General features: G+C 43.6%; 1 protein-coding gene across 7 annotated transcripts in view; it reads left to right on the top strand.

The window, feature by feature from the left end:
- LOC137603938 (spectrin beta chain, non-erythrocytic 1) overlaps positions 1-22,633 on the top strand; it is a 36,534-nt gene extending 13,901 nt beyond the window's left edge. For 5 of the 7 annotated variants that reach the window (XM_068327810.1, XM_068327814.1, XM_068327813.1 and 2 more), the window contains exons 12-34: positions 5,417-5,562; positions 5,681-5,777; positions 6,210-6,359; positions 6,567-6,716; positions 7,170-7,426; positions 8,463-8,598; positions 9,942-10,136; positions 10,581-10,733; positions 11,555-11,772; positions 12,090-12,273; positions 12,362-12,517; positions 12,827-13,189; positions 13,397-13,516; positions 15,713-17,641; positions 17,911-18,015; positions 18,100-18,183; positions 18,270-18,356; positions 18,461-18,552; positions 18,939-19,024; positions 19,111-19,174; positions 19,265-19,473; positions 19,821-19,970; positions 20,074-22,633. In XM_068327810.1, the coding sequence (XP_068183911.1) occupies positions 5,417-5,562; positions 5,681-5,777; positions 6,210-6,359; positions 6,567-6,716; positions 7,170-7,426; positions 8,463-8,598; positions 9,942-10,136; positions 10,581-10,733; positions 11,555-11,772; positions 12,090-12,273; positions 12,362-12,517; positions 12,827-13,189; positions 13,397-13,516; positions 15,713-17,641; positions 17,911-18,015; positions 18,100-18,183; positions 18,270-18,356; positions 18,461-18,552; positions 18,939-19,024; positions 19,111-19,174; positions 19,265-19,473; positions 19,821-19,970; positions 20,074-20,339 (5,397 nt within the window). In that variant the 3' untranslated portion in view covers positions 20,340-22,633. The remainder of the gene's footprint in view (positions 1-5,416; positions 5,563-5,680; positions 5,778-6,209; positions 6,360-6,566; positions 6,717-7,169; positions 7,427-8,462; positions 8,599-9,941; positions 10,137-10,580; positions 10,734-11,554; positions 11,773-12,089; positions 12,274-12,361; positions 12,518-12,826; positions 13,190-13,396; positions 13,517-15,712; positions 17,642-17,910; positions 18,016-18,099; positions 18,184-18,269; positions 18,357-18,460; positions 18,553-18,938; positions 19,025-19,110; positions 19,175-19,264; positions 19,474-19,820; positions 19,971-20,073) is intronic. The other 2 variants (XM_068327812.1, XM_068327815.1) reach the window with 2 other exon arrangements.
- The last annotated feature ends 3,765 nt before the right edge of the window (positions 22,634-26,398 follow it).

Below are 26,398 nucleotides of genomic sequence, written 5' to 3'. Positions count from 1 at the left end.
TGTCGCAATTTTTGCAGGAGAAGTTCGTTGCCATGTCTGTGGGAAATCCGCTCCTAACCTTTTATTAAATGATTGATAAGACACTCAAAAACCTTGAAGACCAAGGTCAAACTCAGTGCTGTGCTCAACCACAAGTTGAACAGAAGAGGTAATTTGTCACGTAGCCTCGCTTTTAGCTTCCAGGTGCACAGCATTAATTAAAGCTTTTGAACAGTGTGAGATGCAGCTGCACAGGTCTGCAGGTTGATGGTGACACCGAGGCATCTGCAAATGGGCTGCTGTTGGACACTACACACAGAGTATCCCCAGACACACACATGCTAACACTTTCTTTCTAATGGTCGTTCAATTTTTGTTGTAATCTGACATGAACAAAGGTAACTCTCCAAGTTTGGAGACTCTGTTTGTTTGTGTACATGCATTATAATGTAAATGTCTTTGTAAGCAGGGTTATGGCCTCTTGTTGCTGGAGGCAAACATATAGTTGGTTTCTCAGCCTAATTGTTGCCAGATGCTGTGGCTGCACACCAGATGGATATAGTGCTACGTTTTTGGCTGACATCATTTCATAGCACACTGCATAACACAGGAAGAGCACAAAGACAAAAATTAGATAAGAATCAACAGCACCCATTGAAAGACATGTATGCTGAATGTCTAAAATGTAAAATATCATTGAATATGACATCGGGTGTGGCCGACAACATATTATTTTTCATATAGAAGAGTGTAATTTTGATCACAAGGACAGAAACAAAAATGTGGAGAGGAGAAGTCAAGGATGCTTGTCATCCCCTTCAAGAGAATCTTAGTTGTTTGTTAGTTCTACAGCTTTAGCATATGAATGGGCCAATAATTTACCTCTATGAAACTCAGACTGACCTATAAAATGAGTGGCGTGTTAAATCACAGTAAACCCCATCCAGTTTACTCGATCACTTGTATTATTTTGAAGGCAACACTTTTCCAACTCTCTGACTCAATTCTTCAAAATGCAAAAGCCAGAAAATGGTGTGGTTAAATAAGGGCAACTCCATAAAATACTATTAATAATGGGTGTTCAGTGTTTTTCAGCTGTCGTGTAAAATCAGCATTTTTAAATGTTTTTGACATAAAAGCATTAGCAGATTTGTGCTTGCCTTGTTAATAGTTGCACAGTCTTCATGTGTGCCAGCAGTGGTTTTCCTGGCATTAAAACACTATCTTATAATGATAATTATTATATTATTACTTAATTCTTACACATATACAAAAAAAACTACAGGTATATTTTTTAATTCACTGCTTGTTCTTTGATGACCTGTTTGTTATTTAATTTTCCACCTTTTCAGTCTGCACAGGAAAAAAAAACATTAAAACTATGTAATCGTGTTTTATATGTACTAAAATGCTACTTTCAACCTGCTTTCTCTGTTAATTTAATGATTTATGTTTTCATATTTATACAAACTAGTTTTGGTAAGAAAAGCAATATTTATTTATGTGCCACATTTTAAAACCTCCATTGAAATAAAAAGAACACTGAACATTTGAATCTCAGAAACAGCTAAACTTGATTCTCTTTCCATGAAATGACTGCCATCAGTTGTGAAATGTGACAGGAAGGAACTAAAAATCCACAAGGAAGTCACATGATTATGATTTCAACCTGCTTTCTCTTACCATTTGTACATGCATGTTGGATTCTGACTTCTTTTGGTGCACAGCAAAAAAACTGAGGGTTTTTTCCAAGTCCAGATACTGCGACTGTCCTGCATACAGTTGCTTACATCTTTAACGTATTGCTGCATATAAATGAGGCGTATCATTGTCATCACTCTGCTGTTCGGTTTGCTAAAAACCTATACTTGGTTCTAAATAGAGGATGACACAGGGAATTTGTGACCAAAACTGAGCACACGCTGCTGCCATTTAATGGGAGTTGAGGATAGTGGATTGGTACAACTTGCAATGGGTCTCTTTAGTCACCATAGTGGTGTAGCAAATGTTGGCAGCCTTGTTAGACTTATTATGTCTATTCAAAAAGCCATTATGATGCATTAAACTGTTGCAGCCATTTCTAGTATTTTTTTTACCGATGCGGTCAAACAGGAACAGCTTGCAACTCTAGCATGGTCTGCATTATTCCACTGAATACAGCCAATGTTTTCAAGAACGCATGCTATATGTCATTTGCAATGTAGACTCTGGGCAGCTGTCCATATTGTCCAACAACGCTGTTAGATTCACATTAACTGTGAGTTACAGCAACGCCTCGTTGTCTAGTGACTGTTCAGTGCATACAAACCTCCATTTGAGATGTTTATGCATCCAGTCAACATTTATTCGGTAGGTGGCAGAAAAATCAGCATATTACAGTGCGCCCCCGTTCTTTGCAGTTAATGCATTCCAGGAACCACACTCGATTAATGAATCACGCAATAGAGATAGATAGATAGATAGATAGATAGATAGATAGATAGATAGATAGATAGATAGGTAGGTAGGTAGGTAGGTAGGTAGGTAGGTAGGTAGGTAGGTAGGTAGGTAGGTAGGTAGGTAGGTAGGTAGGTAGGTAGGTAGGTAGGTAGGTAGATAGATAGATAGATAGATAGATAGATAGATAGATAGATAGATAGATAGATAGATAGATAGATAGATAGATAGATAGATAGATAGATAGATAGATAGATAGATAGATAGATAGATAGATACTTTAATAATCCCGGGGGAAATTGCACATATCCACTGCTCAGCCAAACACCAGGAAAAAACAAAAACAAAACAGAACATACCACAAGACATACACAACACTAACAGACACATGTAGCATTAACAGTACATATACTAAAAAAAATTAAAATAAAAATATAAACAGTATATAAAATTAAAATATAAACAGTATAAAATTAAATTAAATCCATTTAACCGCGTGCTGACCTTGCCACCTCCCCCCCACTCCTCCTGAGAGAGTCATTGTACCCCCTGATGGCAAGGGGCACGAAGGAGGACCTCAGCCTCTCTGTGGAGGTGCTGTGTGACAGCAGTCTGTCACTGAAGGTGCTCCTCTGCTGGGAGAAGGTGGTGTGCACAATAGCGTATGACAGCACGCTGGAGAATATGGACTGATAGAATATGAGAAGGAGCTTAGGACAGATGTTGAAGGAGGCCAGCCTCCTCAGGAAGTACATCCTGCTCTGCCCCTTCTTGTACACACAGTCCGAGTTGAGTGACCAGTCCAGTCTGCTGTCTAGCTGCAGTCCCAGGTACTTATAGTTTCCTACCACCTCCACCTCACTGCCCTCGATGATCACTGGTTGTGGAGATGGAGGTGCCCGCCGGAAATCCAGCACCATCTCCTTCGTCATGGAGACGTTGAGCTGAAGCTGGTTCTGTTGGCACCGCTCCACGAAGTCAGCCACCAATGCCCTGTACTCTCCCTCATCACCCTCCCAGAAACATGCCACAATCGCAGTGTCATCGGAGTACTTCTGTACGTGGCATGTATCCGAGTTGTGCTTGAAGTCCTATGTGTAGAGGGTGAAGAGAATGGGGGAGAGCACGGTCCCCTGTGGCGCCCCCGTGCTGCTGGTCACCATAGAAGAAAAACAGTCCCCGATACGGACGTACTGGGGTCTGTCCGTTAGGTAGTCCGTTATCCAGCTCATGAGGTAGGGGTCCACAGCCATGGCCGGGACTGGATGGTGTTGAAGGCGCTCGAAAAGTCAAAGAAGAGCACCCTGACGGCACAGCCCCCGGTGTCCAGGTAGAAGAGCACATGGTGGAGGAGGTACAAGTAAGCGTCGTCAACCCAAACCTTGGCCCGATAGGCGAAATGGAGAGGGTCCATAGCACCCTGCACCTGTGGACACATGAGCTCCAGGACCAGTCGCTCTAGGGTCTTCTTTATGTGGGAGGTAAGAGCGACCAGTCGGTGGTCGTTGAGCTCAGTAGGGCGTCTTTTCTTGGGCACCGGGACGATGCAGGAGGTCTTCCACAGTGACGGGACCCTCCCCAGCCGCAGACTGAGGTTGAACAATCGCTGCAGGGGTCCCCTTGTTCCGAAGCACAGGCTTGGAGGAGTCTTGGGGAGATCTTATCCGGTCCAGCCGCCTTATAGGGACGGAGCCTCCGCAGCATTGTCATCACCAGGTCTGCAGTGATGACGGTCTCGGTCGTGGTGGGAGCAGGAAGTCGTGGCAAGGTTGGAAGTCCTGTGGTTGAGGTGGGGCCGTTGAGCTTCGCAGCTCTTGGAGTGGGCTCGGGAGAAGTGGCAGGGGCAGGGGTGGAAGGAGAAGTGGCAGGGGTGGAAGGAGAGGAAGCACAGGAGGAGGGAGCATCAGTGGAGCAGTCTGCAGGGCCGGGAGAGGCCTGGGACGAGGAGCCGGGAGTGGTGGGGGAGCTGAACCGATTGAAAAAGCTGTTTAGTTCATTCGCTTGTTCACTGTTCCCCTCCACAGTGCTGCGCCCTTTCCCGTGTCCGGTGATGGTTCTCATCCCATTCCAGACCTCACACACCTGGTTGTGCCCCAGCTGCTTCTCCAGCTTCCTCCCGTATGCCTCCTTGGCCTTCCTCAGGCAGAGTCTCACTTCCTGCTGGGCCTTCTTCATCTCCTCCTCATTCTTGCTCCTGAACGCCCGCTTCTTTCTGTTCAGGACAGCCTGTGTTAACCAGGGTTTGTTGTTGGGGTAACACTTGACTGTCCTGATAGGGGCCACTGTGTCCACACAGAAGTTCATTTAATCTGTAAAACACTGAGCAGCCCCCTCAATGTCCTCCCGATGTGAGCCCACGATGACATCCCAGTTGGTGGTCTGTAAACAGTCCCTCAGCTTTTCCTCTGCTTCCGGGGACCACCTCCTGACCTGTCGTGTTGTTGCTGGCAGCCATTTCACCAGCGGGATGTAGGTGGGCTGTAGGTACACTAGGTTGTGGTCTGATTTACCTAGTGGAGGGAGGGGGGTGGCGGTGTATGCCTCCTTAGCATTAGTGTAGAACAGATCGATAGTTCTGTTCTTCCGTGTGGGACAGTCTACACACTGGACCATTGCGGGGAGAGATGAGTCCAAGGTGACGTGATTAAAGTTACCATAGCGACAAACTATTTATCTTTTTATTTATTATTTAAAGTTTATGACCTCCTCATACTGATATTAAACCACCTTTTATCTGTATTACCTGTTCCCACACTCATATAGATGGTTTAAAGCATCTTTGTGTCTCACGTAAGTCCGAGACTCATGGAACCCAGCGCACTTCCGAAAGTCGTCAGCCATAGAATGCACGTACAGTATCACGTGACTGCCAACCAAATATCTGCAATAAGTTGAAGTCGCGAGCTTTGATGCGCGAATGCACGAGGGCACACTGTACTCACAAGTCATGTCACTGATCTTCTGGATTTTCCAACTAAGGTTTTCACGCTTTTGTCCAAAGAGTACTGTTGACTGTGGGATTGGTAGAAGATCACCCAGCAACCAACATGAGGAGCAGCAGCCACTGACCTATGCTTCTCCACCAGTGAGAGATGGCCCTGCCTGTGTGAATGATGTCATAGTCAGACGTCAGTGGAAGGAAGAAAGGTGACATTTCATTTCAACCTGGCTTTTCCCTTCCTGGCTCTCTCCCTCTTTGACTTACGTAATGAGGGCTCTTTATGTAAGCCATAATTGGAGTCACATGTCTGTGTTTTCTTTGCAGCAGGAAGACCGTAGCAGAGTCCAAGCTTACCACTGCCCCGCGAGGCCACCCACAGCTCCACGTGCAGCTTCAGAGGTTCACCGTGTCTGCAGACAAGGTGACTGACCCCTGCCAGATACACCACAAATGACCTTCATCTGGGTGTGACAGTTAACAAAAAAAGGGTTCATACTGAGTAAAATCCTGCTCAACATTTGGTTTCTACAAAATGTCATGTCAGCACTGCAGTTTGTTTCACAGACACACCCTTTTCTTTCAAACAGACAGACATTATGTCACATTTTTAAATGAGACAAAGTTGCCATGCGTTCAAGTGTTACTCAGTACCGACTGCTGCCTTACCCTTGTCTCATTTCAAGTAATTGCTTACATTATTTTGGAACATGGGGTTTGGATGGGAACCATAACCGGGATGACAGTCACTAGGATTATCGTGGCTCTTGACGTCTAAATATCACCTCTCTTGTTCTGCCTTCAGATATCCTGATTTTAACATCTGTTTCCCTATTTGCTCTTTCGGTCATGTCAGACTTTGTCCTGGCTGAAGGACAATGTGTCTGTGGCCACACAGGTATGTTCAATAGCCAACTTTGAGGGACTGGAGGCAGCCAAGAGGTGTCAGCATGGTCTGGAACAAGAGATCCTCACCAACAGGGCCAGGATAGAGGTGGTCAAAAGAGTAAGGCCCTTTCGTGCTTACAATTTCTCCTGAAATAGAAGCACTGGATGAGTACGAATGTCCTTGACTTAGGAAAACCAGCTTGGTTTGATTGAATGACAAGCTGACATTTTAACTCAGACAGATTTGGATACTTACAGCATCCCATTAGGTGCTCCTTTACCAAATATTCATCAAATGCCGTAACTAGTTTAACACTGTCTTCAGGAAGGCCACGGGTTGGTCCATGCACGGCACCCAGGTAGCGACAAGATCGAAGAGTTCCTCGGCCAGCTGGAGGTCCTGTGGGAAGAATTACGAAGACGGCATCAGAGGAACGCTGTGTTTCTGCAGGCCTCAGAGCAGCTGGGATTTAGGGTAGGATTGATCAAATATCCTACAGTGGGCATGTTTGAGTCAGTGTTACGTCTGAATTTCTACGTTTATGCTTTTATGTTTGGGATGGATGATTCCGGGTCTGTTCTCTTATTGTTAGAAACTTAATTCTTTGCTGTTTACATATACATACAGTATATATACAACAAATTTTGAGGAGGTTTATCCAAGGGACATTAATTATGTTGCTATGTCATTTGATTATGGATAGAAAAGGCTGCAAATCCAACCACATGATTAATTAGGAAAGCATGAACATTTTATAACAAAAGATGCATGTCAGAGCATGGCTTACTCCCATGACGTAAACCTTTTATTGTCTGCTTTATAAAATACATCACCTCTTTTTCCTAGTGTGAGTCCTGTTTTTGCTCTGCATTAATCACAGCAGCAAACCCTCTCCATCATTAGTCTCTCCACTTCCCTACTGCATAGGTTGTAAAAGTGCTTCAGACCCTGGGCAGTCTGGAGGCCTGGCTGGAGTCCGTGGAGCTTTCCATGAAGGAATCTGCTTTCACCGGTGACCCTCAAACAATGAGTGTAGCTGAGAGGGAGAGTTGCCTTTTGGAGAAAGAGGTGGCAGAACGTCGGACGGAGCTCAACACTCTAAGGCAAGAGGTGGACCACCTCCACAGCCACAGTCACCCCCACACGGGAGACCTTCCAACACGAATGGAGGAGGTGGAAAGAAAGTGAGTTTTCAGAAGAGGACAGAGAGGTCAGGAGTGATGTCCGTCATCATGAAATGCTTACTTCGTTGATGTGAACTGTCGGAATCTGGTCAGCAAATGAAGTTAGATTTCTGATAATGTTTCCAAGAGGTCACGGGGTTGCCATGACTTCAGTCCAACATGGAAGAGTTTATTCATAAAACCTCCAGTTTGCATTGACTGCAGGTAAACAATTTTACCCCACAAACCACAAAAGCATTAGACCACAGATCTCGCAGTTCCTTTTTTCCCCAACAAAGGGTCCAATTTGTTCATCTGTGATTCATGCATCACATAGCAAGGTCTTCTCCACAGGCCTGACATTCACCCGCAGCTTGTCAGTGAATCACAGTCACCTATTCCATGTTTGCTAGATGGCATCTCTGCTATTGGTTGGCCCTTGAAAAGCAGATTGTTGCCACAGACTCTCAGTAGACCTTATGGTGTTGGTGGCTCCACTGTGTTTGTAGATGTAGATTCATACCTGTAGGTTCAGAACACAAAGTTCTCCAAATCAAACAAAGAAATGGAAATGGCTCAGGATGAGTGTATCCAGAGTGGGGGTGTTAGGATGGAGACTTATTCGGTGTGAGGTGGAGCCTGTCAGTAAGCAGCTGTAGGACAGGTGGAGTGATGTCATTATTTAAAAGTGCACACAAGCAACTGAAGACTCATCGGTTCTGGAAAAAAAAAACAGTTTGAAATTGCTCCCATTACTGTCTTGAATATAAACTCTGCACCCCCATGGCCAGAGGTGCAGGACATGTTGATGTGACACATGACATGTGATTACATAAACAGAATGGTGACACACACTCAGTTCACCGTTTGTGGTGTCTGTCATTTGGTTCTGATGGAGGATGTAGGCAGAGAAAGGGGCAGCTGCTTGAAACTTTCCTGTGTGTGTGTGTGTGTGTGTGTGTGTGTGTGTGTGTGTGTGTGTGTGTGTGTGTGTGTGTGTGTGTGTGTGTGTGTGTGTGTGTGTGTGTGTGTGTGTGTGTGTGTGTGTGTTCCTAAGGTATCATCGAGTCCAGAATGCCCTCACCCAGCAGAACTCAGAGCTGGAGGACACACGAATGCTCACCGAGTTCCTGGAGCGTGTGGAGCTGGAGGAGAGCCAGGAGCTCAGTGATGGTCAGTTCAGTCTGGGACAGGTAAGAAGCAGTGCACAAAAGGCATCATTGCACAAAATATAGATGTGTTTCATAAATATTTGGTTTTATTTCAAGATAGTGAACTCAAAAGCATAATGTAGCAGCAAGAGGACACAAGCCAGTGTCTTATTGTGCTGGTCCCAAGCCTGCACAAATACAGAGGGTTGTGTCAAGAAGGGCATCCAACGTAAAACTTTTGCCAAATCAAACATGCCAAACCAAAGCCAGACAAATTCTGCTTGTTTAGTTTTTTGCTTGTGGATGGGAGACAGAGGGGCAGTGGCTTGAAACTAGTAGGTAAATATGGAGATAAAGTCAGAGAGGCCAGACTAAGATGATTTTCACATGCCCAGAGGAGAGATCAGAATCAGAGAATCAGAGTCTTTATTTGTCATGCTGACACACGTTTACATATGACAGTACGAAATATGTCTCTGAAGGTCCCAGTAAGCCCGGTCGATAAATAAGATAAATAAGATAAGTTAAGTAAAGATAGGTTAAAAATGTAAGATAAATAAGAGAACAGAGAAAAGTTAAGAATGCTAGATATATAAAGTGTAAAGTGTAAATTGAAAAGTGTCTGAAGAGCAAAATATATTTACAGTGTTGCAGCTTAAGTATGTGGGTGCTCCATCTATTGCACCTGATGAAGCACCATATTGCAGCAAATCCCCGTATATCTGTGGTGACACCCGGGGCATCGTGAGGGTGACTACAGAGCACCACAGGAGTTCAGATGTCTAACAGCCTCTGGGAAGAAGCTGTTCCTCCGCCTGGTGGTCCTGCTCCGGATGCTCCGTAGTCTCCTGCCTGAGGGGAGGGGTTGAAACAGACAGTGTGCTGGGTGGGTGGGGTCTCTCATGATGTGGGTGGCCCTCCTTCTGCACCTACTTGTGTAGATTTCTGTGGTGGTAGGTAGGCCACCCCCTACAGTCCTCTGTGCAGCCTTCACCACCCTCTGCACAGCTTTCCTGTCTGCTGCAGAGCAGCTGCCGTACCACACAGTGATGCTGGTGGTGAGGATGCTCTCCTCACCACCAGATAGTGAATATATTGGTATAAGGTTGCTGAGTTTTGAACTGGCAGGCAGGAGGCCTAGAGGAAGACCAAAGAGGAGGTTTATGGATGTAGTGAACGAGGACATGAAAGTAGTTGGTGTGAGAGAAGAGGATGCAGAAGACAGGGTTAGATGGAGGCAACTGATTTGCTGTGGCGACCTCTGAAGGGAAAAGCCGAAAGGAAAAAAAAAGGAACTCAAAAGCATGAGCAGGCATTAGGAACAAGTGGGTACAACGGAAGTTGCATTAGACCTGTGTAATCACATCTCTCTCTGTAATTACCAGCCGCTTCATGGTGAGATTTCTTCAGCTCCTACATTGCTGGAACTCCAGCACAGCAGCACTGGTGAGCCCCTGATAGAAAGCATGGGAGACCCTGTAGAGGAACTACGAGAGGCTGTAGAGATGCTGAATGACACCGTTCGAGAAAGAGGACGCTCCCAGAGCCACAATCAGGCCATCCAGGAGCTGCTGAGGAAAGTAAGGAGATGGAATCACTTTATGAAGCAGTCCCTCTAGTAGATACACATGGGAACTCAAGCTGCAGTTCATTTCCAAAATGTTTGTTATTATCTCTGATGTTACTGAATGGTTTTTAAGTTCTTCCAATTTGAACAAACAGCTGCATAAACCAATAAACACACATCTGGTTCCCTTTTGTCTGTTTCCTGTGAGCTGCAATAGGCCCCAAAGGAGCCACCACTCCTCCTCACATGAGTGTGTTTGTGTTAATTCTACTTGTACATGCTAAAAAAAAAACATGTGTCAAAACTGCATTATTCACATTATCATTGGGAACTCTGTGACCCTATCAAAGAACATTAATTTGTAATATGGTTCTCATTGGAAAACAAGTAAGAAAAAGGGCAGTTACATACATAATGACACACTGCTGGTGTTCATGATGACTTTGGCCTCCACCAGCATGCCAGGCTGGCCTTACATGTGGAGGAGTGCTTGTGCTGCTGCAAGGAACTGGGCCTGGACATCCTGGAGAAGGAGACTGACATGGCCATCCAGTGTGAGCTCGACCACTGTGGCCTGGAGGCTCTGCAGGAGCGGCAGGAACACCTGGAGGTGAGGGCAGGATCCTGACACGTGCTGTGACTCTGGAGTAAACATTTCTGGTGATTCCCCGGAGCCTGTCCCACTGACTATGGATTATTGAGCTATGAAAAGTGCCTTGCTCTCTCACCATTTCCCACAAACCTTTTCATGCTGTACAAATTTTCTAAACATTTTAAATTGGGCCAAGTTAACTTGGTCTTTGCTGGATTTGACTGATTGCGTAAACCGCACCATGCAATCACATGCAGAGCGTGCATCAGTTTATTAGTCACGCAGGATATTTATTTATGCCTTGGTGAATCATTGTTCTTTCTTCAAGTGTGTGAGAGTAAATCTGGCGGCGTTTGTTTCTGCACCTTGTGGTGAATGTAAGCGTGGAGATGGTGAAATTCCATGTGAGAGATTTTTTTTTTTTTTTTGGACGGCGTTATGTTTATCACATTCACACAGCTGTCTGGACTTGATACCACTGCAGAACAGAAATGACCGAATCTCTCAAACTGGAATAACTGTGCCGTCAGCAGACAAGCATCCACAACTCACTATTCTAGAAGCTTACAATACAGCTGAGAAACATTATGAAGTAATACTCCCACAGAACCCCTCAAAGCTATTAATGACTGCCTCGTCAAAAGGGGAAAAAAGTGGCCAAGATTGCTAGCTTCCTATATGTGGCAGCTCATATGTGGACCATATGTGTTTCTCATAGAATAATATGCATAACTTTTTGTGGATGAGGTCATACTCATACAGAGATACAATTGGCACAGGCTGTATGAATGATACCAAAGATGATGGCAGGTGACAGATTTTTATGTGATTCTCCACAGACTGACTATGATGTCATCAGGGAGAAAGTCAAGGAGATGGAGAAGCAGACCTCTCAGCTGGAGGAGCTGTGCCCAGAGAGAGTGCACATTCTCTCGGCAAAGATCCAGACAATGCTGCAGGGCTGGATCGAGCTCAGAAAGAGTGTGACGGAGAACAAATCACGACTGCAGGAGTTTGTGCAGCTCCAAGACTTCTTCAGGAGCTACCTTGCCATGATGTAAGTAAGGTGTGGGAATGTGGTGACCCCAGACATTATTTTGTAATCATCCCCATTGAAAACATCTGACCATTACAATATCTTTTTGAGGAAAGAACAGGATGTTCTCATTGTCAAGCTGAAGTCCCTGGTGACATGTATAATTTAAGATGTGCTGAGGAGGTCAGTACAAGTTTCCTGGGCTGAGTTTAAGGAGGTTGTGAATTTCAGTCCTGTCAGGGGGAGTCTGGTCACTGTCGTGTTTTTCAGATATATGGCTTTTGTCACAGATCATTTCCATGTCTCCTCCACCACCTATCATTTCACCCCTCCCACAGTTCATGGACAGAGGACACCAGGTCGTGCATTTTCTCTGATACTGCCTTGCATCCTGGGAAAGATGGCCAGAAACCACTTGCTGCAGAGCTAGATGTGCAGATTGAACAGAAGTTTGAGGAGTTTGATGAGTTGGTGGCCAGAGGAAGAAACATTTTAGACAAAGAGCACCACCTCACACAGATGGTAAGCAGGGTTAAACATTAATGACTCACTGTGACTGCTGGTCTTATTTTCTGGTTTTGTTTTACAATCCCAGGGTAATGTCTTGCAGGTAAAAGAGCGCATGGAGGAGCTGAGGAGCATGCTTGGGTGGATCTTGGTACACTGGAGGGCTCAGAAGCAACAGTGGCTCCACAAGAAGAGCAGACGGGAGCCTTCACAAGATAATATTTATTCTGAGGCTATAATGAACTCTGGATTAACAAAGGTACATTAATAGAAAGTACAGCTTTGCAGTGAAAATAATACCCTTTGAAATTGCCTTTTCAAACAATGTCATATCATCAGGGATGAATATAAAATAAAATAAATCATAGCCATAAAGAAAATCACTGTAATAAATCAATTAAAACATCTAAGACAATCTATGGAAGAAAGCTTGACAAGTTCTGGATGAAAGTTAGGAAAACAAAGCCAAACCCAACATGTTTTTCATTATAATGGACATTTAAAGCAAACATCAGTGGTGCAGATTGCAAACTTATCAATGAGTATTTGTTCATTGCTTCATACATAGAGTTCATCTACTGAGTCCCATCATCTGCCAGTCATCACCTCAGATGAAAGAAAGCTAAAGGAAGCAGGAGATGGCCAGCCTTTATCCCTGTCCCTGAGACAAGCTGAGCAGCAGAAGGAGAAGCATTTAGAGGATGGGTATGAGGTAATGAAAAGCATCGGACCAGCAGGCAGTGACGTTCCCTCTGCAGAGTCTCCCAAACCATCTATTGTGGTCCTAAAGGAGCCCAGCACCCCGTCTTTAGGGAGCACAATCAACCTGATCCTTAGCTTTGGTAATACAGGTGACAGTCAGGGTCAGGTGCCTGACCCGGCTGCCAGGACCAATGGGGTGGTGGATGAAACCTCTGAGCCTGTCCACAGGGTGAGAAACATTCTCATCACCTCACATAAAATATCACCAGACACCATCACATAATAATATCTGTTGCTCATCTTGGATGCCAGCGCAGTATTATCGACAGTCTGTGATGACACTGCATGGGATCTCCCACCTTGACTCTCTGCTGCTGTTCATTCTTCCCTTTCCTTTGGCCTTCATACCCTTCCTTCTTCCCATTTTCTCCCTCAGCTCACTGTGCCTCAATCTCCTGCCTGTAAAAGCTTTTGGAGGCGCTGCCAGGGGCTTTTGGAAAATACTTTGGGTAGTTTAAAACGAAAGAGAAAGATTTATCGGCAGAGAGGAAACGAGGTAAATTAGGCAGTGTGAAATGGTATTGCATGCTGCATCTCAAATTGTTGGGGCTGCATGCTGTGTGTAGATGTGTTCTCGACTAACCCTTGTTACAAGGGATCTGCAGCTTTCCTGCAATATTCCTACATGTCTACATGTGACTTTCACTGTTGATGGATCAACAAATAATTATGAGAAAAACACAAACACCAAACTTTTTACTTCAAAAATTCACTCTGTATGTCTTAAAGGTGTAATGTATGGGATTTAGGGGTAGAGATTGAATATGATACTTACAATTATGTTTTCATTTGAGCATAATAATATGAAAATACAAATTACAGTGTTTTGTGAATTTGTGAGCCTTTCCCATCTATACTTTGATATTTCTAGTCAGGATGAAGTGAGGTGGGCATTGAAGAGGATGAAGAGTGGAAAGAGTGTTGTTTGGTCTAGAGACAGTGTCACTGAAGAAAAGACAGGAGACAGAGCTGGAGGTAGCAGAGATGAAGATGCTGAGGTTCTCTCTGGGAGTGACCAGGAAGGATAGGATCAGGAATGAGTACATCAGAGGGACAGCACATGTTAGAGGTATTGGAGATAAAGTCAGAGAGGCCAGACTGAGATGGTTTGGACATGTCCAGAGGAGAGATAGTGAATACATTGGTAGAAGGATGCTGAGTTTTGAACTGCCATGCAGGAGGCCTAGAGGAAGACCAAAGAGGAGGTTTATGGATGTAATGAGGGAAGACATGAAGGTAGTTGGTGTGAGAGAAGAGGATTCAAAGGACAGGGCTAGATGGAGGAAATTGATTCGCTGTGGCGACCCCTGAAGGGAAAAGTCGAAAAGGAAAAGAAGAAGAAGAAGAAGACAGTAACACAGAGAGGACAAACCAAACCTTGGCTCTGAAAAGCCTTTTTTAGCAGCCACTGCAGATGATGGTGACTCTGCAAGCACAATATTATTTCAGTCAAATACAGACGTAAATATAAAGTAAATTTTGGCCAAGTGCATTCAATAATAATACTCAATTTATAATCCATTAGTAAAGATATAAGTTTGACAAAACTGAACTGCAATCAGCGAACACAAATGTGAATTCATGTTCTATCATCAGCTTGTTTTTAGCTGTGCATGAACCTGTCAGTAGAGCTGTAACCTGTCCTACATTCCAGCCTTACAACAAATGAGCTCTCAGTCAGCTCGAGACACTGAAAACATCACGTGTGTCTTCAAGTGAATGGGAATTTATCTTTGTAAAGATCTGTCAGTCAACAAGTTGCTCTCGTATATTGTCTAGTATAAACTCCAATAAATCGTTGGATTCCCAACAGAAAACAGATGATTCAATGTGTTTACAATCCACCAACTTTCCTCCAACATTAAACTTTTCTTTGGACCTGAACTTTTTCAGTGAGCCAGGGATTAAAGCTGGAATGCACCGATGATAGAGGTAGGATGAGGGTGATGACAAAGAGGAGCACACACAAATCTTTCCCTGCTGTGACTGTTGATAGAAGCTCTCTCCTCTCCTTCTGCCATTTCCCCACAAGCCTGACGTAAACGTGCTCTTGTTTGCCACTCCATAGATGTGCTGCAATTGTGTAAAATTAGTGACCTCACCCTCACTTCCTGTGATACTTCTGCTCTGAAATGGCTCCCAGCAGGAGTGCGTCCCACACACAACCACACACCAATACAGGCAGTCATTATACAGGGAACTGGTGCTGAACTCTTAGAAAGGGGCCTCAGACTGCACACAATGATTTATAGTCTGAGGCTTCCACAGAAACAAGAGATTAGTCACAGAGTTGAAAGGTCAAGCCATTACAGCTGCATATGACGGCATGTTCAGCCACATGTGAGTTTGATTAAGTCTAGCGAATGGGCAGCTGGAGTGGTGTCCATGTTCTTTTGTCCTTACATCAATTTTTTTTCTTATGTGTTTTTTTATACTTCGCATTCCTGTGTGAGGCTTGTCCATTCCTGAATCCACTGTATTCTGGGATTTGTGGGATGCAAAGGAAAAGAGGCTGTTTGTTTGTGAGGAGCGGCTGATGATCTGAGCTCTACTCTCATCGTGTCATCATGCAACAACTGCCATTCTCAGGACACCTGCAGCACGCATGAGTCTTTCTGGGCTTAACAGTTTGTGATGAAGATGAATTGTAGAAGAGTCCACACATGTCTAACATCTTTGTCTTTTCTTTTAGGTGAGTACATACTTGCATGTTAAGGATAACAACTTGGCTGTGGTCCCTGTGTATGAGAATATCACCCTGCCATGCCAAAAAAGCCGCTCCACTGCCTCAGCCTCCCCTACATTTTTGCCGCCCCCCTCCACCTTGACAACTTCCATGGTACCTGTGCCCCAGATGGCCAACGTAACCTTCCACCCTTCGGTGGGAAGTGGCAGCAGCTTCATCTTCAGCAGCCTTAAGAGAATGGGCAAGAAGAGGAAAAGGAAAAGAGATGCTCGCAGACACACCATCCAGAAAATCATGGGGGTAGAAGAGCAGACAAAAGGGAGTTCTCGCTATGCCTGTGAGACAATCACATATGACACAAATACATGGCCACTGAAGGAAGGACGAAGGAGGAATACCTCACCAAAAAGTGGGGATAGAGCAGAAACCATAGCCTACATGAAGAATTCCTTGCTGAAGGACATTGAAACAGAATGTTCAGAAGAATACAGCATTACTCCATATGCTGTATCAGAGGGTCCCGCAACAAATTCCATCAGAAGCCACTGTAGATTCCTCTCTCTGGGCTCTGTGCTGAGCTTCGACCTGCCAAAGGACATGACCCTCATCCCCAGTATTCAGGACATCATTACTATTGCCCCTCCAGAGTGCAAGAAAGGAGCAGTGACTGATCCGGACCCCCTCTCCCACAGACACACAGTCCTGAGTTCCTTCAAACACTCTCGACCCAATCCTGTCATTACTAGTGTTTCAGCAGACATCAGCATTCCTGAAACACAAACCAAGACAGTCACGGTGAAGGATCTGCCTGATTTGGACAAGAGATTCCTACCTCTACCTCCTTTTTCCCAGGAGGAAGATGAGGATCAGAAAGTGCCATGTAATGAACTTCCTAAAACCCAGTTCTGTCTGCATGAGGATGCAGAGCAGGAGTGGGACAAGATGTCATCAGAGGTTAAAACCAGCGCAGCTGAAGGAAATTGGACGTTCCACTCTTCTCAGCACCCTATTTATGTGAACCAAGCCCAAAATAGAGCAGAACAGAAACACAAGTGCCCAAGTGTCCATACGCTCATTCGAGACCTAAATGAACACCAGTACCATAAAAACACAAGACCACAGGGGGGGCATGAAGACAGTCCTGGACTACAGTGTCACAATCAGGCCTCTCATGTAGTGGTGAATCTGAAGTCAGCAGTGAGTGTGAGTCTTCGTCAGGACTCCAGTAGTATCAAGCTTTGCACTGATGTTCCGTGTTCAGATAACCCACAGCCGATGGGGGTGGTGGGGAGGCTCATGTCGCTTAAGGTGGAAGGTCTAGACTGCACTAATGTGAGAGAGGGGTTGGTGACATCATCAAGCCAATCAGTAAAGGCAACAGAGCTGGAGACAAAGCCAGTTCACCTCGACCACCAGCAGTTTGAAGAGGAAGAAGAAGAACTGGAGGACATCTGGAACCGGACTACTAACTACAGGCAGAGCATCTGTTCAGACATCATGTATCAACCCAGCCAGGAAGAGTCTGAACTCTCAGACCCTCCCAGAAGGCCCTGTTCCAAGTCCCCATCAACAAAGACCCCGGCTGTGCTCTACAGGAACCTGGCCACGGCCTCAGCTCCCAACCTCCTTGTGGCTGAGTTTATACTGCCCTCCCACATTCAGAGTTTGCTGGGTTATGATAAGGAGCAGAGTCCCAAAGGTCACCATCTTCCTCTAGAAGTAGAAAACAGGAGGTCATGGGCAGCCTTTTCCAACAGGGAACTACCCAACAAGACCTCAGTGTCGGTAAACAAGACGGCGTCTGATCTGGTGAAGCTACCAGATGTAGGGGACAATCACAGATATATTTACCAGTACAGAGAGGATGATGATGATGATGATGAGGAGGAGGCAAAGGTGGGGGAGGAGATGGATGAGCACACAGGTTGTCCAAAGGTGAGGTCAGCGTTTGATACTCTGTGATGTTTAAACCCAGAGCTAAGCATGGGAAACTGTGTTTTGATGCAATTTTGGTAAAAAGTCAGATATCTCATTTATTACTGTCCTAATTGTTGTCTTTATTTATGTAATGAATAAAACCTACAAAGAAGTGCTTTTATCCTAAGCCTCTATTTTCCTCATTTTCACCATGGTGTTACTGTTGTGTTTATAACAGTATCTACTTCTTACATCAGTAATGACTAACATCTCTTCTCTCTGATCAGGACCAATCAGAGGGCATCTGCCAGCTAAGACACACCCCTCAAAGTCTAGACAGCATGGAGCTGCAGGAAGGGCAAGTGGCCCCAGGAGGGCGCTGTATCACCCTGGTGAGAGGGAATCAAACCAGTTCATTTCCTGCAAGAAAAATGTCTCCCAATACCATTTTGTCTCAATGTTGGTGTTCGTTTAAGCCCTCTCAGAGTGGAAAGCCTGAGCTGCAGATGATGGAGGGAATGCTTGAGAGGAAGCACAAGCTGCAGCTGGGAGGGAAGAAAGTAAGAAAGGCTCCATTCTCAACACCAGCCTGGTCAGCAAACGCAAAACCCAGTCAGCAGCACATACTCTTATCTTATTTTCACAGGCAGCCTCCAGAAGCTGGAACTCCTACCACACTGTCCTATACAGACACACCATGTGCTTCTATATGGACAGAAAGGATACGCTGAGGGTAAGCAATCAGCAGAGCTACAATGCAGAACCCAGGATGGCAGATCTGATGAATGCCTCAACTGATAATAAAGTCAGTGTTGATCAATCATTGTTGTGGTGCAGAGCTCTGCTTGCGGCCTGCCACTGAATCTCATGGGAGCCGAGTGTTTGCCTGCACCAGAATACACCAAAAAACCCAACTGCTTTCGACTACGGTAGGACGTCAACAACCACTAGAGGAAACTGACTTGCTTAAAATTACAATTAATGGAGGGGTATGAAAAGATGATTTATAACAGTGACAAAAAAAAAGACAGAGGAAATGTTTGTAGGTTGTAATGAGACCATAGTGAGGGTAGGTCCTCTTATAAGACTCCAGGTATCAAACTCGGGGAAATGAATCATAATCGTAATTATGAAGACTATTCATGAAATACACAGTCATCAACTGTTGGGACACATGTTAGATGAAAACATGTCAAAAGAGAAAAAAAGTTCAATGTACTTTTCAGATTCAAAAAATATCTGAAGCATAATAAGAAGTTGACGTGTTTGAGCATTCTGGCTGGTGGTTTTATCTCTTGTCTACTCTTGCCCTAAGGCTCCGTGATGGATCAGAATATCTATTTAGTGCCTCGTCATGTTTCATGATGAAGAAATGGATGATCAAAATTCAAGGCAACACAGGTAGAAATTTTGTTTTGAAACCTGATGTGTAGCATTCCTGAGCTGGTATGAAACTGAATAAAGATTATTTTTTTAATTTGCTAAAGGCCAGAGTGATTGTACATCTTCACTATCAGGAGCTCCAGCTCATCAAGACTTTCTCATTTCCTTGTAAGATATGACTTTATATACACGAGCTTGTCATTTCCCAACCCTTGTGATCCCTTCTGTACCTTAACGGTGTTTCCCTCCCACATTTAGGATGCCCTCCTCCTGCTCTGATTGTCATGGTCTTGCCAAATGTTGCTGTTCTTTCCAAAAAGATGTTACCTCAACATTCCCTAGGCACAAACCACTGGGCACCACCCAAAGCAAAGAGATTTCTGTCTTCACCAAAGGGTTCAGCCACACACCACAGAGCCATCTAAGTATAGATGAGCCTGTCTCATCCTCTGATGGAGGTTTCTGTGGTAAGAGACCCAAAACGAAGAAAAAAGCTTAAGTACCTGTGAAGAATCTAAATATCTCCAGTGAGCCACCAACAGCAAGATAATGCATTCTTCTGCGACTGTCATAGGTTTTATTAGATTTTTTCCCCCCTAATAATTGTATTTGTTTGATCCTCGCCCTTTGAGCAATTCCTCGTTCCTTTTAGTTTCATATTTATCTGTGATTTCTGAGGGCGAAGGGAACGTCTGTGCATAATACACCACTAGGGGGAGCTATTGTCTTGTGTCTAGACATTAACCATAGTCACATGTTACAGGAGTAGATGTTGCTCTTCTGTTGCTCACTATTCCTTTTTGTCCTTCTCTAGATGATGATGGTGAAGGACGTTTAAATCAGACAATGACTAACAGACTTTCTGGGGCATACAGAGACAACGCGTCCCCCTCCCCACACCCCCATGTGTCAAGTAGTCAGGAGGAGCTCAGCAACAAGCATCGCTCCCACTCCTTCACATCAGGTAACTTTTTAAGTTATTAACCTAAATAATCTGTAATGTCTGCCATGATTTGTAAGCAGATAAGTTTTTGTCCACAAATGTTCTCTATATTATTTTCTCTCAGCAACTTTCCAGAAGATCAAACCTATGCTGCACACCCCTGGGAGGAGGGGCCTGGAAACCAGCTCCAACTACAGCGTGACTCTAGTAGTTGGAGACCCATCATCAGAAGGTCCACCTCGGAGCGGGACGTACAACCCGCCGCTGCTGGCTTCGTCCAGATGGCAGCAGAGCCCCCATCAGGACGAGGGTTTGAGAAGCTACGCCAGCCTGCCACGGCGACGGAACAAGTCCGTTTTCAAAAAGTTCTTTGGGAAGAAGGACATTTGATCAAGGGTTTTATAAACAGCTTCTAGTGTGCAGTGCACATGTTTGTTACAAAGCTACTACTGAGTGTATTTATAATTGGACAAGCTCCCACCTCTTTATTTTGTGATGTGTTTGACAGAAATGAGATGTTGAGTCCTTATACAAGAGTTTCTTTTGAGTGTATTCCTTTTTCCATTTATTATTGAGCGATTGGAAGTGTAGATATGTGTGTGCGTGTGTGTGTGTTTGCAGACTGTGTCATTGTAGATTTGATCAACATTACTTTGTTTTGTTTCTGTGTTGTTGGGTTGTTGTGGTGTATTCGCCATATACGGAAGCCTGTCTGTTAAATAGAGAATCAGTTTAAAGAATAATCCTGATGACAAGGTATTAGCAATAATCTGCTCGTGACATTTAAGGCACCATATCATTCACAAATATACACACTAAGTGGTGCAGCAAAACAACATGCTAAACTAACTTATACTACTTCTGGGGAAGTCAGCAGTTTGATACTGCTCCAGCTGTCTGGTAGTAACAATTACTGAATACCTATTGTAGCCAAGACTATCCAGAATAAAAGATCAGAAAGCAATGATTTGCTTCAGCAGTGATCCATGGATGAAGATATTTATTTTTAATACGGCTGAACTGAAAATGTCTGTTATTCAGGCTTTGCCATTGTTACTGGAGGCTTTGAACAGAAAAGGGATTAGGTGAATCGAGAGAGATTAAAGGCCACGACACGCGAGGAACATCTTCACATCATTAGCCTTATTTTTTTGCATATTAAACTCCTGCCTATTCAGAGGGAGATTCAAACAAACCCATTATCAGTATTACATTTATCAGAAAACCAGCATTCTCTGCAGACATCACAGCTGCATAATGAACCACACGAGGAGTTTAGCATCACAAAACAGTTGCCCATTTTCTCCAAGGTCTCCGAGGGTCGGATCAGCTACAGGGCTGCTGATTTATCAGTTTAACTTGGTGTAAGATTCAATATTCAACCCCTCTGTGACATTGTCTTCATACCCTCCAGCAATTTTGTTTTCACCATTTAGAAATGAAAGTCAAAGTCAATAGTCGTAATCAATCATGTATAACAATTGATTAGACATCGTATCCTGGTACCAACATTCCAGTGAATAATCTTTAAAAATTTTAGTTAATTTTGTGAAATCATTTTGTTGTTAAGTCAGTCAGGATGACATTGATGCTTTATAAACCTACAATCTGGAGGGTTGATGAGTAACTAAAGCTCCAAGGTGTAACAGCTGAACACAGTTTAAAGGTGGATCTCACTGCATAAAATCGTTGAAAACAAACCAGTATGATTTTATAAAACTAGGAAGCCAGAATAGACACAGAGAGAAACTGACAACCATTTATATGTTTATGGGACTATATTTAATTTTCTGAAACCCTTGCAGCCAAACAATGCTACAAACTATGACTGGTAACAGCATGATGAGCAAATCATGTCAGTAGAGTTGTTTGTGTGGTGGGGGTTTCGTTTTTCTTAAGGACAGGAGACAGTGTAAAATACAAGATATTTATTTGTCAATTCAAATCATGTTTAGGTTGAGTAGCAGTACAATAATATCATCAATAGGTTGAGTATGAGTCCAATAATATCATCAATGATATTGACAGACAGACAGGTTCAACAAACAGACAAGTTTAACAAATACTTATCTAAGCATGATGAGAGCTCTTGGGACGATGAAAAATTCCTCCTGTGTGTTGTTGCAGAGTACTCTGGGTAGATGAAAACTTCAAATACAAACTAAAATAATGAATCACATCTCTTTTTATACTCTAAAGGTGTGACTAGGGGGAAGTATTGACCTCGGCCCATCTGCTTTCAACCAGTTCTTTATGAGCTCTCAGTTGGTACGTCATGACCTCCAGACATTACCAAAAATATCAAGTCGACAGTTTCACAAAACTATTTGATGACATAATATAATTAGTCATGCGAACCCTGTGAGGATCTGCTGCAGACATTCTCTGGATGACCCTGTGCAGAAACATACATTCTAATTTCAGGTACAGTGTATGAAATGATCTGGCTAGCTGCTTCTGTCAGTGTCTAACTTCTTCAAGGATACCCACAGTCATGCAAGCATTTCCAAATATGGTCTAACAGGAATTATTTTCATGCAGCGTCTTCATGACCTTGAGACATCCTGGGGCCACCTTCACAAGAGCTGAATAATATGACAGACACAACAATCCAGATTTTTGGTTCACTTAGATGATATTATTTTATTACATTATTATATTATTTTATTAAAAACTTTCCACCACATTTGTTTCTTTGTTTGTCAATAGGATCATCCTTATACATGAAGTGTATGAAATATATTTCCTCAAAATTTAACAGAAGAATGGAGAATGGCCCAGGAAAGATTCTGTTACATATTACTGTAGAACGATATAATAGGACAGACGCTGAACCCTTTTGTCTTGATTAGACAAAAATTACAGAGAAGATTTCCTCAAGACTTTTTGAAGGATGGATGAAGCCATGCATTTGGGGTTGTTCAGCCATGGTGGAGTTATCCACTCCACTGACTAAATCATTGCTGTTAAAAGCATTTAAATTCTTTAATTTAACATTTAATGTGGAGCTGAATTCTGAACTTTGAATACAACCTTTTATTAAGTCAATGAAGCATCAGCAGGACTGAAAGAGAATTACAGATGAACTAGTATTTATAAAGTTTAAAACCAGTTGAATTATTTGACTTGATTAAAGGCATAATTGATGTAAATCTCAGGAGATGAAGCACCAAAGACAGGTAAAGATGTACTCTAGCTGTTGACGTGTCAACAGTGAGCAGCAAGTGAAATGTCAGGATAGTGGATGGAATAATATACAGTATATGTATGATACAGCAGACCTTCAGCTCACACTCACAAACGTGGCATTATAGTGTGAAATATCATCTCACATATAAAATAAAAAAACAAAAACAGAAAACACAGAGGAAAAAAAGCTTTTCGGCACCACTGCACCACGTTTCAGCTCAAACAGCCCTGGCAGGTTCCAGTGCATGCTGAGTATGAACATACGTACACATGGAATGGAAACGGCTCACAAAGGTCTGTATTAGTGGTGGAAACTATAGTCAGAAGCATCCAGTGGAGGTATTGATCAAGACAGGTCAGGAATCTGTGAATCATTACTAGGGATGAGCGAGTACACCACTATCTGTATCTGTATCTGTTCAACCATCTAAATTATCTGTATCCGTACTCGGAAAGGGCAAGGCTTAAACCGGAACTGGGTGTGGTTTGACTGGAAATGGGTGGGGCTTATATCTGTACATTATTAAATACAGCGAAGGGTGATGTATTGTAACTGTTAATGTTTGTGTGTTCACACGTCTGTCTGTTAGTCCATCTTCATAACAGTTCCAGAGGAGGCAAGGGGATGAAAATTAAATCATAACCTTGACCTTAAAAAACTAGGTCAAGGTCAAATTTTCACTTTTATACCTTTTTAGGTATACATCTCTGAAACCTGATGAGACATAATCACAAAAAAAGCAACATTTTCAGGAAGCCATAGGAACAAAAATGTTATGATGACCTTCATCTTGGCGGCACGGTGGCGCAGTGGGTAGCGCTGCCGCCTCACAACACGGCGGACCCGGGTTTGAGTCCTGCTCTGTGCGGAGTTTGCATGCTCTCCCCGTGTCTGCGTGGGTTCTGTCCGGGTTCTCCGGCTTCCTCCCACCTCCAAACGCATGCGTTCAGGTTGATTGGCCATTCCAAATTACCCGTAGGAATGAGTGTGTGTATGCATGGTTGTATGTCCTTGTGTGTGGCTCCGCGGTGCACTAGCGTCATGCCCGGAGTGTCCCCCGCCTCACGCCCTATGCCGCCGAGATAGGCTCCGGCTCCCCGTGACCCGCTGCGGTGGATACAGCGGTGGTAATCTGAAAATGACTGACTGACTGACCTTCACCTTTGCAAAACTAGGTCAATGTCATACTCGATAGTACAATATAGAATTCATTGTTGCGACCATTATGAAAGTAGGTCAGGGTAAAGTTTTGAATTCAGGGGTGTTGCTGGATGTTGCAGTCTCTGACTGCCTTGTTTTAAGTCTGAAATTGATATAGATTGATCAGAAGTTGCTATATTTATTGTTTATTTTAAAACTATTTCCGGAACAGCCTCAAAATTGAGATTCAAATCAATGTTTTTGATCACAAAAGTAAGAGAACTATTTACAGAAGAAGTTTTTTATGAATGTAAAACATGGATATTCTTAAGTATTTGAATGTTTACAGAACAACCTCAGAATTGAGATTCAATGGTTTTGATCACAATCGTAAAGTATCTATTTACAGAACAAGTTTTTTATGAACTCAGAACATGAAGTGCATTAATGAATGCAAAGCATGCAATAGGAAACAAGAACCAATGCAGTCAGATATTGCAAAATCCCACGACACCCCTGAATTCAAAATTTGCAGGATGTAACAAGGCAGTCAGAGACTTCAACATCCCACGATTTACCCTGACCTACTTTCAGGGTAGGTCAGAGTACCTTTACCCAGACCAGTGTATTTTCAGGGTAAGGCAAACCAATGCACTAGCTATCACCATAGATCAAAGTGCATAGGTAGATCAAACCACTAGCTTTGATCTATGGTCTTACTCACACTGGCCTTCTCCCTCATCTTTCTATCTTATCTGGTTCCTGAGTGCGCAAAAGTTGCAATTTGACCTTGAACTACTTTTCTCAAGGTCAAGGTCATCTCATTTTCATCCCATTTTCATCCCCAAAGTAATGTGCTTTTTGTTTTATTTTTCTATCTCCAACAGTTGTGAAGATATTTGGTGGACATACTAATGGACGAACAAACAAACACAGACAACTACAATACATCACCACTTTGAAGCGGGATGTAACAAGGCAGTCAGAGACTGAAACATTTCGTGACACCCCTGAATTCAAAATTTGACCCTGACCTACTTTCATAGGTCAGGGGCATTAGTAAGACTATAAATATAAGTGCTAGCTTTGATCTACGGTATTACTTACACTTGCCTTGTTTGCTACTCGTCTGAAACGAGTAGCAAACAAGGCATTACAGATGAGGGGGGCTGAAGAGCTGATTTCCATGATTCAGCCTCACACTGTGTTGTAAAATATAAACAACAATTGTTCAGTTTGTATTCAAAACTCATAAGTCACGATTCCGCTTATTTTGGGTAAGAAAAATTCATCTGAAAAGACAAACAGGACATGATTGGTGAATTCACATACTGTAGGTTGCACATACGCGAACTACAGTCAGGGTTTTTCCACCTAATAAAGACTGATTTGTGTGTTTTTCCTCCATCTAAACTTTGGAATGAGAAGCCCATCCTTTGTGACCCAGAGAGATGCAGATACAGCCAATCGATTGATCACCATCTTTGTGTCCTCTCTGTGCTCTCTGACCTCCATATCCTCAGCTGACAGTTCCCACTGTTTCCCTTCAGAGCTGGAAGTTTCAAGCCTTCAGCAGGGATGTAAACGATGCATTTGTGCTACATGTTTGCCAACATGTTGTGGAGGCTTCCATAGTTTACATCCCTGCTGAAGCTTTTAAGCCGTCAGCAGGGACATTAACGATGCATTTGCTCTACAAGTTTGCCAACATGGTGTGGAGGCTTCCTCATGGACTGTGGGATTATATGATGTGGCAATAGATATGTGCACCGCTAAAAACAACACTCACACACTCCTCCATGCGTAGGTTGCTGCGTTTCCCCTTTCTCAACCACCGTTAACAGACAAGATGACATATCCCACCCGAGGGTGAGGTGAAGTCCGGGTTTTGTTGTGCAGCTACAGGAGAGGAATGACTCATAGGATTTACCACAGTTGTTGGAAGAGATCCCAGGATCACAAGAACCCATGGCAGCGGTGTAACAGGAGAGGGATGTCCTCAGGCTGCAAACCCTCCCCTACTGTTAATGACAAATGGTCATTTTGCCTCTGGAAGGACACATTACTCTTTAAACTGCACAGATCTCCACAAGAAAAATGCCTTTCATCATACAGTTCA

The sequence above is a fragment of the Antennarius striatus genome, chromosome 11 (genome assembly GCF_040054535.1).
Source record: "Antennarius striatus isolate MH-2024 chromosome 11, ASM4005453v1, whole genome shotgun sequence".
Taxonomy (NCBI): domain Eukaryota; kingdom Metazoa; phylum Chordata; class Actinopteri; order Lophiiformes; family Antennariidae; genus Antennarius; species Antennarius striatus.
The sequence above is the reverse complement of the archived record's forward strand: the minus strand, read 5'-3'. Positions and strand labels throughout refer to the sequence as shown.